Genomic DNA, 14048 nt, shown 5'->3' on the forward strand with positions numbered 1-14048 from the left:
GGGGATGGGGGAGGCAATGGGGCCGGGGCGGTGCGGTGGCGGTGATAGGACTCAGGACCCCCGGACAGGCAGGGGGAGGGAGGCGGGTGGCGGCGGTGGCCTATGGCACCGCAAAAGCCACTGCAGTGCATTGATTTAAAGCACCCGCTTCAAATCAATGATCTGCAGCTGTGTCGCGGGGGATAAATAGCCGATAACTTATACCAGAATATCGGTATAAGTTATCGGCCCTAACCTCCACCGATTATCGGTATCTGTATTGGTCCTAAAAAAAAGATATCGGTCGATCCCTGGTTATAAGTTTGCCTGTACATTTGCTCATTGTTACATAGTGTCACAAAAGAAATCGTTGATCTCATTGACTGAGAAAAACAAATATTAAAGGGGTTCTCCACCATAAGGTGATTTAAGTACGTTCCTGGCCGACAGTAATGGACATGCTTAGGAATAATCTGCGCTTGTCTTGGCACTAAATGGCTAAAAAGAGAAGCAGTGCTCGCGGGTGACATATGATTAGTAGTTCCCTTATGTGGGGGACAGCGTAGCGCTGGGCTGATAATTCATTGGGGGGGGAGAGAAGCAGAACAGCGCCCGTGGGTGACATATGATTAGTTCCCTGATGTAGGGACAGCGTGCTGCGGCTGATAATTAATTCGTTCGGAAGGGTGGAGGGGCCCAACCGGTATTGCGGTATGGGAAAAACTCATATCGTGCAGGAAAAAAAATTCGGTATTCGGTATGAACCGGTATACCGCCCAGCACTATTTTCAAGCATATCTGACTTGGACAGAAAATCATGGTCTGCCAGCTGACTGTTTGTTCATATGAATAAATGGAGTCCTTGCTGATACGTTGGCAGCCGATTTTTAAGCTCGGACAAGTGTCTATGCCATGGAGACCCAAATCGTGATGTGAATTCTCCCTTAGAAGCAGCTGACGTCTCATGATGTTGTTTAGTCTATGATCTACAAGTACACCCAGATCCTTGTCAACAAGTGACGCTCCCAGTTTTTCTCCCTCAAGGACATATGATGCGTGTGTATTATTAGTACCCAGATGTATATCTTTACTCTTATCTGCATTGTATCTCCTTTTTCATGTAAGCGCTCAAACACTTGCACTAGGTTACATGGATTTGAGTCTAGAAAATTCATTTGCTATTTTTATCCTCCATCACGAATAGGTTGACTAGTAGCAGGCCCCGCTCTGAACCTGGGGGTGCACCACTTATAACCAGAAACCAATGATAGATATAATTGGTTCTAGAGTCTTTCTATCCAATTATAAAGTGTACATTCTATTCCAGCGAGCCTTATTTAGCTTATTAGGAGGCTATAGCAGTGATAAGTCCCGCAAACTCCAAAAGTGCCACAGCCATCCCTCCGTACAGGTTTGCTCACCTAGTTAAAAAAACAAAAACAAATTGGCCTTCAGGCTGTGTGTGTGTTTCATAGCTATTGCTTATATAGTCTGACGTATAATTCTGTACATAATCCCTAAACAACCCCACAAATCTTTCTCCAACAATAGATATTACTTTGCCAGTGTATAATTAGTCAGGGAAGCCCTGGGGCAAATAGAAATGAGTAACATGTGACTGCATGGTCAGGTTACATTGGGTTTGTTCATAGTCTGTGTCTATGTTTTAGTCTTTTACTATATTTCATAATCCTTTGTTCCTTTTTTAAAGGACCTTTTCTGTGATATTAATATGACAGCCTTGTCCTGTTTGCTGTGCAGATTGTGGGCATGAGGACTACATGACCATGCAGTTTTCTTCGGGCCCCAAAGTTTAGATTTTCCTGATGTTGCTTAACCGGTTCTACAGCGTTTTGTTGTTTTTGTTTAAGGGGTTCTATGGAGCGAATTTGTTGATGACCTCTCTCAACCTCTTAAGGACTCAGGGGCGTACATGTACACACCGTGACCCCGCATCACACCGGGTCGGTCCCGGCTGCTAATCATAACCGGGACCCTGGGCTAACAGAGCGCAGCATCGATCGATGTGCCACACGCTGTTAACCCTTCAAAGTTGACCACCGCATCTGATAACGAAAGTAAACGCTTCCCGTCAGCTCAGTCGGGCTGATCAAGACATCGCGATAAAATCGAGATGTTCTGATCAGCTGGGATGCAGCCGGAGGTCTCCTTACCTCTCTCTCCGCAGTGTCCGATCGTCTATTGATTGCTCCAAGCCTGAGCTACAGGCTTGAGCAATCAAGCCCCTATCTGACTGATCCGTGCAGAGCTATGGCTTTGCAGGGATCACCATAGGAGATCAGTTGTTGGGAGCTATAGTTCTGCAAAAAAAGTGGAAAAAAAAATTAACAAAGTTCATTTAACCCCTTCCCTAATAAAAGTTTGAATCGCCTCCCCTTTTCCCATAAAAAAAACTGTAAATAAAAATAAACTTATGTGGTATCGCCGTGTGCGAAAATGTCCGAACTATAAAAATATATTAATTTAAATTGCACGGTCAATGGCGTGTGCGCAAAAAAATTCCAAAGTCCAAAATAGTGTGTTTTTGGTCACTTTTTTTTTTTTTATATTATGAAAAAATGAATAAAACCGATCAAAATGTCAGCTCTTATTGAAGTGAATGGGAGCTGGGCCGCAGTAACCTAGCATGGCCACTACAGTGTATGACTCTAGCTGCTTCCAGCTGTTTGTGTATATGGGCACTTCATCTCTGGCATCTGGCTGATATGCAGGGCTTCAGACTGTCTTCACTCCACTGATCCCAAAAATAAGTCATCAATACATTTTGCCTGGAAAAGCCCTTAAAGGGGTACTCCACTGGAAAACATTTTGTTTTTAAATCAACTGGTGCCAGAAAGTTAGAGTTGTAAATTACTTCTATTTAAAAATCTTAATCCTTCCAGCACTTATCAGCTGCTGTGACCCATAGGAAGTTCTTTTCTTTTTGAATTTCCTTTCTGTCTGACCACAGTGCTCTCTGCTGACACCTCTGTCCATTAAGGAACTGTCCAGACTAGGAGAAAATCCCCATAGAAAACTTATCCTGCTCTGGACAGAGGTGTCAGCAGAGAGCTCTGCTGTTATGAGCCACAGGAAGTTCAAGTACTGGAAGGATTAAAATTTCTTTATAGAAGTAATTTACAAATCTGTTTAACTTTCTGGCATCAGTTGATTTAAAAACAAATTTTTCAGTGGAGTACCCCTTTTAAATTGTATTCTGCTTGCTGCAAATTGTGTAAGTTACTAAAATGTCTGATATTTTGTCGAGCTCTTAGTCTTAATTTTTTGTTGCTACTATTCAGTAGGACCCTTCATTGATTATTTCTGTCAAAGTAAATTGTGTTGCATCTGATCATGATACATTTTTACTGCAAATGATGCAACTCTGGATTTTCTTACCTGTATTTGTGTAAAATAAATAAAAAATAAAAATGCATGTTGTCTTTACGGAGTATGCCCTATCACTGTTTCAGTCTTTCTTTATAATGTGTGTGTTTGTGTTTTTACAGGGCTACTTTAGAGACCATGGCACAACAAGATGCAGACAAATATCTGTATGTGGATCGGAATTTAATCAACAATCCTCTAGCTCAGGCCGACTGGGCTGCAAAGAAACAAGTATGGGTACCCTCGGAAAAACATGGATTCGAAGCAGCTAGTCTGAAGGAGGAGGTGGGGGATGAGGTGATTGTGGAGCTAGCAGAAAATGGCAAAAAAGCGAAGGTCAATAAAGATGACGTCCAGAAGATGAACCCACCAAAGTTCTCCAAAGTTGAAGATATGGCCGAGCTGACGTGCCTGAATGAAGCGTCCGTCCTGCACAATCTGAAAGAGCGATACTACTCTGGCTTAATATATGTAAGTAAATCTCTTCTCAATTCTTCTTAATCTAATGCCATTCTTGAACCTTTTACCATTAGTCTGCCATTGATTCTCTTCTGTTCCATCTCACATCTGCGTTGTAATTGTGACTGTTTTCCGACTAGCTCTGCATATGTTTCTGCATATTGAATTTTCTTTTCTCTTCCTATCTGTAGACTTACTCTGGATTGTTTTGTGTGGTAATTAACCCTTACAAGAATTTGCCAATTTACTCAGAAGAAATAGTGGATATGTACAAAGGAAAGAAAAGACATGAAATGCCACCACATATCTATGCAATCACTGACACAGCCTATCGCAGCATGATGCAAGGTATGAAGTGTTACAGAATTTTAATGTTGGGAGAATAATGGAGGAAAATATTTTTTATTTATTTTTTTCACCCCCCCCCCAGTGCTCTTGTATCTTGGATTACCCATTTAAAAAAAAATAAAAAAAATCCTAATCAAAAAACAAACTTATGTCTAACTCCAGTCATTAAACATCTAGTTAAACAGGTTCTCCTATCTCCAGACTGTTAGCAATATTTTTTTAAAGCAGAATCCCATGAGGGCCTTGTTCTACTGATAAGGACCCAGTCAAAAGGAACACTGCAGGGAATAACTGCTCCTAGTTTATATTTGCCGAATTATTTGAAATGCCTTCTATGCTAGGACAGTGGTCTGACTGGCTTTTTTTTTTTTTTTTTTTATTAAATTTTTTTCTCCTGTAGTAGCCATAATCATTGAGTTAGAGGACTTTTGACAAACCCCCACAAACTGAAATTTTGAATAGCTTAGGGTGCCCTGATTACGCAATTTTTTTTTTAGTTTGCTCTTCGGTTCCTGAGAGAGGGGGGGGGGGGGGGGGGGGGTTATAATTTTTGTCTGACTATTCAGGGAATCAATCAGGTTGGTGTGAACTTAATTTTCAAAGTTTGATTAGAATTAGGAATGTTGTACATAAAGGGGCATGTATGCCTTATAACCACCCCCTGACTACTATCCCGCCAATCACATATTTACTCCCATTATTAAAATTGTTAAACTATAACCCCTCTATTCTCAAATGGAAATACAAAAAATAGTAAAGTCATCTCCATTTTCTGGGTTAGCCACAGGTCCTCTTTATTGTGTAATCTTTATTTTATACATAACTAATGTCGACTCATGATTGGTTTGTTTGTGTTTTGGATATTTTTAATTTTTAATATATCTATTTTTCTCCAGATAGAGAAGACCAGGCCATCCTTTGCACGTAAGTTTGTTTTGGCGTTTGTTTACAATGTAGTTATAGTAATTGGTGTTTTATTTATTTATTTTTTTTTTTTTTTGTACCTCGTCAAGAGGTCTTCAGTTATTTTGAATAAAACTCCAAATTTGCAAGACTTGGGAGTGAGAGACTTCAGTACCCTGCACAGCTGGTGCTAAATGTACAATATGCTGGTGTATGAAGCAATGTAAACAATGGAGAGGCCACTGCTCCCTCCCAAGCGCCAGAGAGTTGTGCCGTCTTCCCAGTGCCTTGTAAACTACAGGTCTGAAGTGGACTAAAACCTTCAGGAAAAAATGGCAAATTATGGAGGTTACAACTTCCCGCTTTGCTATAGTATTCAACTGTAATAGCGTTCTGAGGAATCGGATACGGCTAAAAGTGACAGGATGTGAGGGAGCTCTTTTTAAGCACTCTGCCATGCCAATAAAGTGACAGGGCGTTACCCAGATGACTTCCCCTGTTCCTCTTGCCAGCGCGCAACACATCAAAGGGAATTTGACATCTAGAAATCTGCTATTTAACTGAAGCTCTGTAAGAGGACAATACAAAAAAAGCTTTTATTTGCCCGTCTGAAGAGTTGGTTGTCAGTGACCGAACCTCCAACCCCTCTCCATGCTCTTTTACACCCTCCCCCTTCTTCTTTCCCTATTGGGGCTATGAACAAGTTAATTCCATGCGAACAGTTATATAGTGCATCTCTAGGAGGCAGGTTTCCTTAGAGGCACCTTTCTGAGACAATGAAATCCTTACGAATGCCACAACAAGTGTATAGACATGGGAGCACTTTCATTCAGTTAATAAATTAAAAATCTTAGTTTAAAGAGTTCACACGTGCATATTTTCTGCTGCAGATTTTGCTGCCCATTGAAATCAATGGGCAAAAAACGCACATGTGAATGCACCCTAAATTAATTATGGGAGAACCCTGTGAATATTTAAAAGTGAATTCTGACTTAAGTACTTTTTTTGTTTTCGGTTAACTGATATAAAATGTTACTAAAATACATAGTTCCGTAGTTGCTTAGTATGGCAAAAAAGACATCTATCCATCAAGTTCAACCTTCCTCAGATCAATTTATACAATATTCAGTGCTAAATTATTTACAGTCATCAATGCAGTTTCTCATAAGTGTTTAGCTATTTATATATTTCTACAAATGCTGATATACTGTGTAATGTCCTGTCCAAATAGGCAGTAAAGAACCTTTTCCTGTATTGGTTTACAATGCCTTTTCTTCCACTTGTTAAAGATGTCCACTGGGCTTTATACAGTATTGTAATGCTTATAGCCTGTGCCACCACTGTCTGGGCTATACTTAAATCTATATGTACAGTATATAAAATAGATCCCCGCTGAGGTCCTTTTTTTGTCAGCTGGATATGAATTTGTCTAATCTGCCTGATCCCTTTACAGCACAATCAAGTCTCCTGTTTATAATATAATATGGAGCACAAACCTGAAACCCATATAAGAGTAGTGAATCCCATAATTCTGAAAAATGTTTGGCCAACAGTTATTGAGTGAATGGCCCTCTTAAGATTTTATTGTAATTTTAAAGGGCCACTCCGTTGAATAACAATTTTTTTTTCCCTTCAACTAGTGCCAGAACGATAAACAGATTTGTCAATTACTTCTATTTAAAAATCTTAATCCTTCTAGTACTTACCAGCTGCTGTATGCTCCACAGGAAGTTCTTTTTTTTTATTTTATTTATTTTGTCTGACCACAGTGTTCTTTGCTGACACCTGTGTCATGTCAGGAACTGTCCAGAGCAGGAGAGGTTTCCTCTGGGGATTTGTTCCTTCTATGGACAGTTCCTAAAATGGACAGAGGTGTCAGCAGAGAGCACTGTGGTCAGACAGAAAATACATTTTAAAAAGAAAAGAGCTTCATCTAGAGTATACAGCAGCTAAGTACTGGAAGGATTACGATTTTTAAATAGTAGTTTACAAAGCTGTTTAACATTCTCACTAGTTGATGTAAAAAAAAAAAAATTTCACCGGAGAGCTCCTATTAAGTTTGCAATTTTTCCTTTCATTTGTTATATATCTATTCATTTATATTTAATCTGTGCAGTGGAGAATCTGGTGCTGGCAAAACAGAAAATACAAAGAAAGTAATCCAGTACTTGGCTTATGTTGCGTCTTCTCATAAATCAAAGAAAGACCAGGTTGGTGTGCTACACTTTTTTTTTTTTTTTTCTTCTTTCTTTTGTAGTTGTGGTTTATTTTCAGTTCATATGGTTCCTCCTGAGTCTGTCATTTGGGGATATTCTAGACCAGTGGTTTCCAAACAGGGTGCTTACAGCTGTTGCCAAACTAAAACTTTCTGCAAGTCCAGACGACCAACAGCCGTAGAGACACGGTTTAGAAAAACAATGCTTTAGGCTGACATAACATACAACAGGTTGTGTTTTTGTTTAGTTTTTTTTTACAGTTTTTGGGCCATACCCAGAATTGAATCAATCAGAAAAGCGAAGTAGGAGTCCCTTTTTAGATTTCTAAATGGTTTTCTGCATTGGCAGTAACACATACAAAAAAGAAACCTGTAGTGTGATGGCAGCCTTAGGCTAGGAGGCTAGGTTTGCACACAGGTTTTTTTTTTTGGTTTTTTTTCTGGCATTATTTGGAAAACTGCCAGTGCAGTGTCAGAAGTGTATTCAAAAGTTATGGGGAAATATAAAATAACTTTTCCTTCCTAGTGGATCCACTTCTGACTTTGGCTTAAACTGCAGTGGCAGTTTCCCAAATAACGCTATAAAAAACAGTGGAAACCTAGCCTTATGGTTCAAAATTTCAAACTGAATCTGTAAAGTACCACTAAAATAAAGTCATTGTAGGCCCTTAATAAGGGTACTCCGGAGGAGTTTACAGATCATTTTTTTTTTTTGAATAATTTTTTTGTCACCTGTTTTTGAAATAACTTCTATTTAACCCCTTAAGGGCGCAGGGTTTTTCTGTTTTTGCACTTTCATTTTTCCTCATCACCTTCTAAAAATCATAACACTTTAAATTTTGCACCTAAAGACTCATGAGGGCTTATTTTTTGCGCCACCAATTGTACTCTGTAATGACATCAATCATGTCACTACAAAATTTACGGTGAACCCATAAATATTTGTGGGGCAAAGCTGGAAAACAATTTTGAAAATTTTGTTGGCTTTTGATTCTACGTAGTGCACTTTTCAGTAACGCCATATATTTATTCTGTAAATCCATATGGCTACAATGATACCCAATTTTATATAGGTTTTCTGTATTTTACTACTTAAAAGAAATTATAACTACATGCACAAAAATTAGTATGTTTAAAATTGTCCTTCTGACCCCAATAACTTTAACATTTTTCGGTTTTCGATGTGGTATGAGGCCTCATTTTTTGTGCCACGATCTGAAGTTTTTATTGGTACGATTGTTCTGACTTTTTGATCACTTTTTATAAAAAAAATTTTTTAGGGTATACAGTGATCAAAAATATGCAATTTTGGACTTTCGAATAATTTTTTACTTGTACGCCATTGACCATGCGGTTTAATTAACTACACATTTTTTATAGGTTGGCCACTTACACACGCGGTGATTTCGCATATGTTTGTTTTTTATATATTTATGTAATGTGGGAAAAGGGGGGGGGGGGGGGGGGTTGTTTAAGGAAGGGGTTAATGTGTCTTTAAAAAATAAAAAAAACTTAAATAAGTTTATTTACACTTTTAGTCCCCTTAGGGGACTTTTAGGAGGAATCCTTAGATTCCTCATACAGATCAATGTGGTTTCATGGAACCACATTGATCTGTGTGCTCTGCGCTCGATTGATATCATTCACAGCTCAGAAGCCGACACAGGAGCAGAGGTAAGCCCTCCGGCTACCTCAGAAGCTTCGTGCGGTTGACTACACGCCCCATTCAGCAGGAGAGCCGGGGTCCTGTTCTCCTTTTTAAAGGCAGTTGTAAAGCATAAACTGGGAGCATAGAAATAGTTTGCTTGAGGCAGTGAACTTTGGAGGGTATGTGCCAGAACATGTATAGTGGAATCCCTCTTTCAAAAAATGAACATGGAAATTGTATAATTTGACTGTATCTTAGTAAGAAGGGATTAGAGCGTAGGATCAGAATGCAAAGTGTTCGGTTACTGTGGCCAACCAAAGGCTGTCGGGCATGCTGGGAGATAGTTTTGCAACAGCTGGAGGTACCCAGTTTGTGAAACACTGTACTAGTCTTTCAAGTTTTGAGATTTTTTTTTTTAAATTTACAATGGGTGGGAGGTGTCCTTTGTTCAGAATCTTTGTTTCTTAGATTGGAGGGCAGATAGAAGTAGCCTCTCTCATGCTGGCTAGAGATGAGCGAACTTACAGTAAATTTGATTCGTCACAAACTTCTCGGCTCGGCAGTTGATGACTTTTCCTGCATAAATTAATTCAGCTTTCAGGTGCTCCCGTGGGCTGGAAAAGGTGGATACAGTCCTAGGAGACTCTTTCCTAGGACTGTATCCACCTTTTCCAGCCCACCGGAGCACCGGAAAGCTGAACTAATTTATGCAGGAAAAGTCAGCAACTGCCGAGCCGAGAAGTTCGTGACGAATCGAATTTACTGTAAGTTCGCTCATCTCTAATGCTGGCCACACTGTTCTGCATTGCACAGACGAACTTTCATATGGCGACTATTTCTCCCTGTGGAGACAAACAGGTGTCCTGGGAGTCTTACAGTCCAGGCAATTCTCCTGGGGAAAAAATGCAACCGAATTCTTCTCCGGAGAGTGGCATCAATGAGGATCCCAGCACTAGTGATCAGCTTAGGAAAGACTAATCTCCAAAACTCTCCTAAATTTATCAGTATATAGATTAAAAGATGTGATTCTAAATCTGTAAATCTAATCTTTTAGCACTATTTCATTCCCCCACTGTAAGCTTGTGAATAGGCAAAGATGCATAGAGAGCATTATTGACTCAAAAATATAATTAAATGCTATGACTCTTTTGTGGACTTAAAGGATTTATACAGTATCAAAAAACGTATCCTATATCTGCCGGATACGGGATAAGTGTCAGATCACGGGCAGTCCACAGGGATAATTATATATTTTTTTTATTCTGGAGTTCCTCTTTAAAGCAAGAGTGGAAGCAAGTAGAAAGAAAGCAGAAAAAATACAGATTTGGAGTCGGTGTATTTAAAACTATTTCCTTGTGACTTTAGTTTAGAGATGATTTGGAGCCGACAGTCTCTTTAAAGCATTAGTGTCATTGGAAAGTATTAAGATTGTCAAAAGTTAAGATCTAAACTTTTTTGAAATGTTGAGTAATTGCCGGCAGCACGTGCTTCACTACCCAGCTGTCAATCAAATCTGACTCACTGTATTAGTCTATGGCAGTGTTTCCAAACCAGGGTGCCTCCAGGTGTTGCAAATCTACAACTCCCAGCATGCCTGGACAGCCAAAGGCTGTCCAGGCATGCTGGGAGTTGTAGTTTTGCAACATCTGGAGGCTCCCTGGTTGGGAAACACTTGTCTATGGAGAGTCAGATTGGGTGGCCTGCTAGGAAGTTAAGAGGGCTCCCGAGAACTTCAAAGGGTTATAACTTGTGATCGTAGCAGAGTTCAGGACTGAGACCTGGTGCGATCTAAACTTTTTGACAGGTCTAAAAGGTTGGACATTACCCACTTTAAGGGACCCTTCTATCAAGTAGCAATTTTCAAGAAGGGAAGCAATCAAGCAGGGGACAGGCAGTCTGTTCAGCCCTCTGTACAAATATTTGTCTACGGCGTGCTCCCTATTAAAGTTTTTGCTCTACCTCGGTAATAACCAAAATGTATATATTATAATATTGCTTGCAATTGGATTAGAAGGGGAACTGCAGGAATTGTAGAATATTTTGTGGGGCTTCTGAATTTTCATAGCTTTGAAATGTTTGGCTGCCGCAGGAAGGTGTACAGATACAGGCACAAACATGTCTAGGATCAGAGTAATCAGTAGAAAACCCTACCTGGAGTCATCCAATCGAGTATTGCCACAGAACACTTAGGCTATTTTCACACGATGGAATGTGCGCATGGAGAATCTGTTCAAACATTCAGCAAACTGCAGATTCAGCAAAATGCCAGCGCTAGGACCGCACAGGAATGCGCCATTTTAGACTGCTATGCGTTTTGTGCGGACACGAAATTCGGATGTGTGTGCACAGTGCAGCAGAATCCGTTTAATTCAACTGGTCTCTGCTGCAGCGGAATCCCCGTGCTGAATTTATAATGCAGAATCTGGCACAGAAATTCTGAGGTGGGAACATTGCCTTAGGGATGGAGCAATTCATAGTAAGATTCATAGTGAGGTGCTGTGTTGGATGAATCGTAGATTAGAAACTATTCTAACCATTGTGTTTTTTTTCTTTTTCTTTTTTTGTCCCTAGGGTGAACTGGAGAGACAATTGTTGCAAGCTAATCCAATCCTTGAAGCATTTGGAAATGCCAAAACTGTTAAAAATGACAATTCATCAAGATTTGTAAGTATGAGTGTCAGGTTGAGATCTTCGAATCCCTTAACACTGCATGTGTTTAGTGTCTAAAATGCATTATAAATGTGACGCAAGTAATGTTTATGTTCAGTAGTAGAATATGGCACTCTTGATCAAATAGAATGGTGCTCAAGTAGGATCCCACTCCTTAAATCACTGTAACAAAAGCACTCTGATATTGCAAATGTGAGTTTTATTTAATGTGCAATCCAATACAGGTAGAAGTGATAAAGTTTCGGTCAAACATTGACCTTCATCAGATCTAGAAGATAGATAATAAATAACTGATGAACATAAATGTACATAAAAAAACGGATGTCATAGTAGTAATATACAAAACAGTATAGAAACGGGCCATGCTGTCGCAAATCTGTACGCAGTCTTACACGTTCTTCGCAACAATCCTTGGTAAGCCACCCTGACCACCATTCAGATCCTTTTTTTTTTTTTTTTTTTTTATATATGTGTATGCCCTCCCCATGTCACCATCATTATGTTTGATAGCACTACCTTCTTGGCCCCTGATATATGCCGCCATTCTGCTGTACCACACTGTATATTAAGATCTGCGACCTTTCATACGTATGAATCGTTATCCTTTGGACTTGTCACCTTTTTATGGATCTGTTATCATATGCGTTTTACCTTGTCAATTATGTCTGGTTTTGTCAGCCTATCTTACCGGTATAACTATCTGTCTATGCTCCTCATACGTCCATAGTACAGTGTACTCCTTAAGCCCTGATTTATAACTTGCAACCACCTACAGAATTGCCTTCTATCTATTGCTCCTATTGTTCCTATACTGCTCCAGATATCTGATTCTGCTACTTACGCTTTCAAGTATGAGCTTGGCCTTTTTGGGCACGTTTCTATACTGTTTTGTATATTACTACTATGACATCCGTTTATGTACATTTATGCTCCTCAGTTATTATGTATCTTTTAGATCTGATGAAGGTCAATGTTTGACCGAAATGTTATCATTTATATTGGATTGCACATGAAATAAAACTCACATTCGCAATATCAGAGTGCCAAGTCTTTTGTTACAGCAAGTAATGTTTATAAACATGAGGGGGTTTATTGGAAATACTTACTACATTCTGTAATGTTGGATGCAATGTAAACACAGCACCACTTCAGAGTTCTGTTACATTTCAGTGACCTGGAAGTAGTTTAAATGCTGAGACATTGACTAGCATCTTCTGCTCTTTTCTGTTGACCTGGGATAGGGCAGCTGAGATTTGCTGTGCTTAAGTTCGTCGGATGAAAATTTCGGAAAATCTAATTGTATCTTTACTCTAGGGCAAATTTATCCGGATTAACTTTGATGTGAACGGCTACATTGTTGGAGCAAATATAGAGACCTGTATCCTTTTTACATGTACAGGAAAAAAAATCTATAATACCATCCAAATGCCTGTAAACACTTGAGTCACAGCCAATTTCTTTGCTGATTGGGAAGAAAGCTGATAACATGAAGAGAAGTTTCTGTACTCTCCTCAAGATGACCGGGACAGTAATCCCTTCCTGATATATATGTAGAACTAGGACAGCAGGAAGGTAATGAATGCTCTGTGACTGTTATAGCTGTCATTGTTCGTGGGCTAAGGGAGTGGTCATACACAGCTGAGAACCTGCGCTGCTGTATCTACAGGTCGGAGAGGGAGGGGATTCAATCAGTCATCAGTCGGATGCAATGACAAGTACAGAGATGTGGAAATCGTATTGCTCAACGTTCGGGACATGCAGTTCCGGGCAAGTAATTTGTCTAGGCATTTATCCCTGCTTTGGGCAAGCAGAGCTAAATGCCTGAAGAATTTACATGACAATGCAATCACTCTTGCCCCGTCACTAAACTCCTATAGACCACAGCTGTATGCTGCAACCTATAGTGAGCCGGGCAGGCTGTCAGCATCCTGGTGTAGGCACGTGCGATGTCGTCCCTCATGGAGGTTCGCAGTGATCCCGGTCTTGCTGCACTAGGCACCCTCATGTCCAGCAGCAAAATTCACCCGCTCTATCCAGGGGTGTCTGTTAAACCTGCCAGTGGTGCCTGCGGCAACAGTGGGTAGTTGGGAGCTGAGTGAACAGGATGCATGAATGCTTGGAAAGTGATGGTGACCTAAGAGCAACAGTGCAAATCCTTTGCTGGAGAATATATGGCCTGAAGGAAAGAAACAGCATCAGAGCTCACCAGAGGCCCACTGACCGCATCCACAGAATCTTGTGTAACATGTGCATGGTCAACAGATTTAAAAAGTACCTGTCCCCAAATAAACTGTTCTAAACTAACTCAGGCTATGTTCCCTAACCACTACTAACACCCCTCCAAATAATTGAGCCTTAAAAAGATGTGTATCATACATTTTTAGTCTTGCTCTCGCAGTGCAATCTCCCAGCAGGAGAAAGTGGGAGTTTCCCAGTAGG

General features: G+C 40.0%; 1 protein-coding gene across 5 annotated transcripts in view; it reads left to right on the plus strand.

The window, feature by feature from the left end:
- The window catches only part of MYH9 (myosin heavy chain 9), a 126938-nt gene that overhangs the window by 67876 nt on the left and 45014 nt on the right, over positions 1-14048 (plus strand). For all 5 annotated transcript variants that reach the window (XM_056523692.1, XM_056523689.1, XM_056523688.1 and 2 more), the window contains exons 2-7: positions 3489-3837; positions 4017-4173; positions 5070-5097; positions 7193-7286; positions 11511-11603; positions 12924-12987. In XM_056523692.1, coding sequence (XP_056379667.1) covers positions 3505-3837; positions 4017-4173; positions 5070-5097; positions 7193-7286; positions 11511-11603; positions 12924-12987 — 769 coding nt within the window. In that variant the 5' untranslated portion in view covers positions 3489-3504. The remainder of the gene's footprint in view (positions 1-3488; positions 3838-4016; positions 4174-5069; positions 5098-7192; positions 7287-11510; positions 11604-12923; positions 12988-14048) is intronic.

The sequence above is a fragment of the Hyla sarda genome, chromosome 6, assembly GCF_029499605.1.
Source record: "Hyla sarda isolate aHylSar1 chromosome 6, aHylSar1.hap1, whole genome shotgun sequence".
Classification (NCBI taxonomy): Eukaryota; Metazoa; Chordata; class Amphibia; order Anura; family Hylidae; genus Hyla; species Hyla sarda.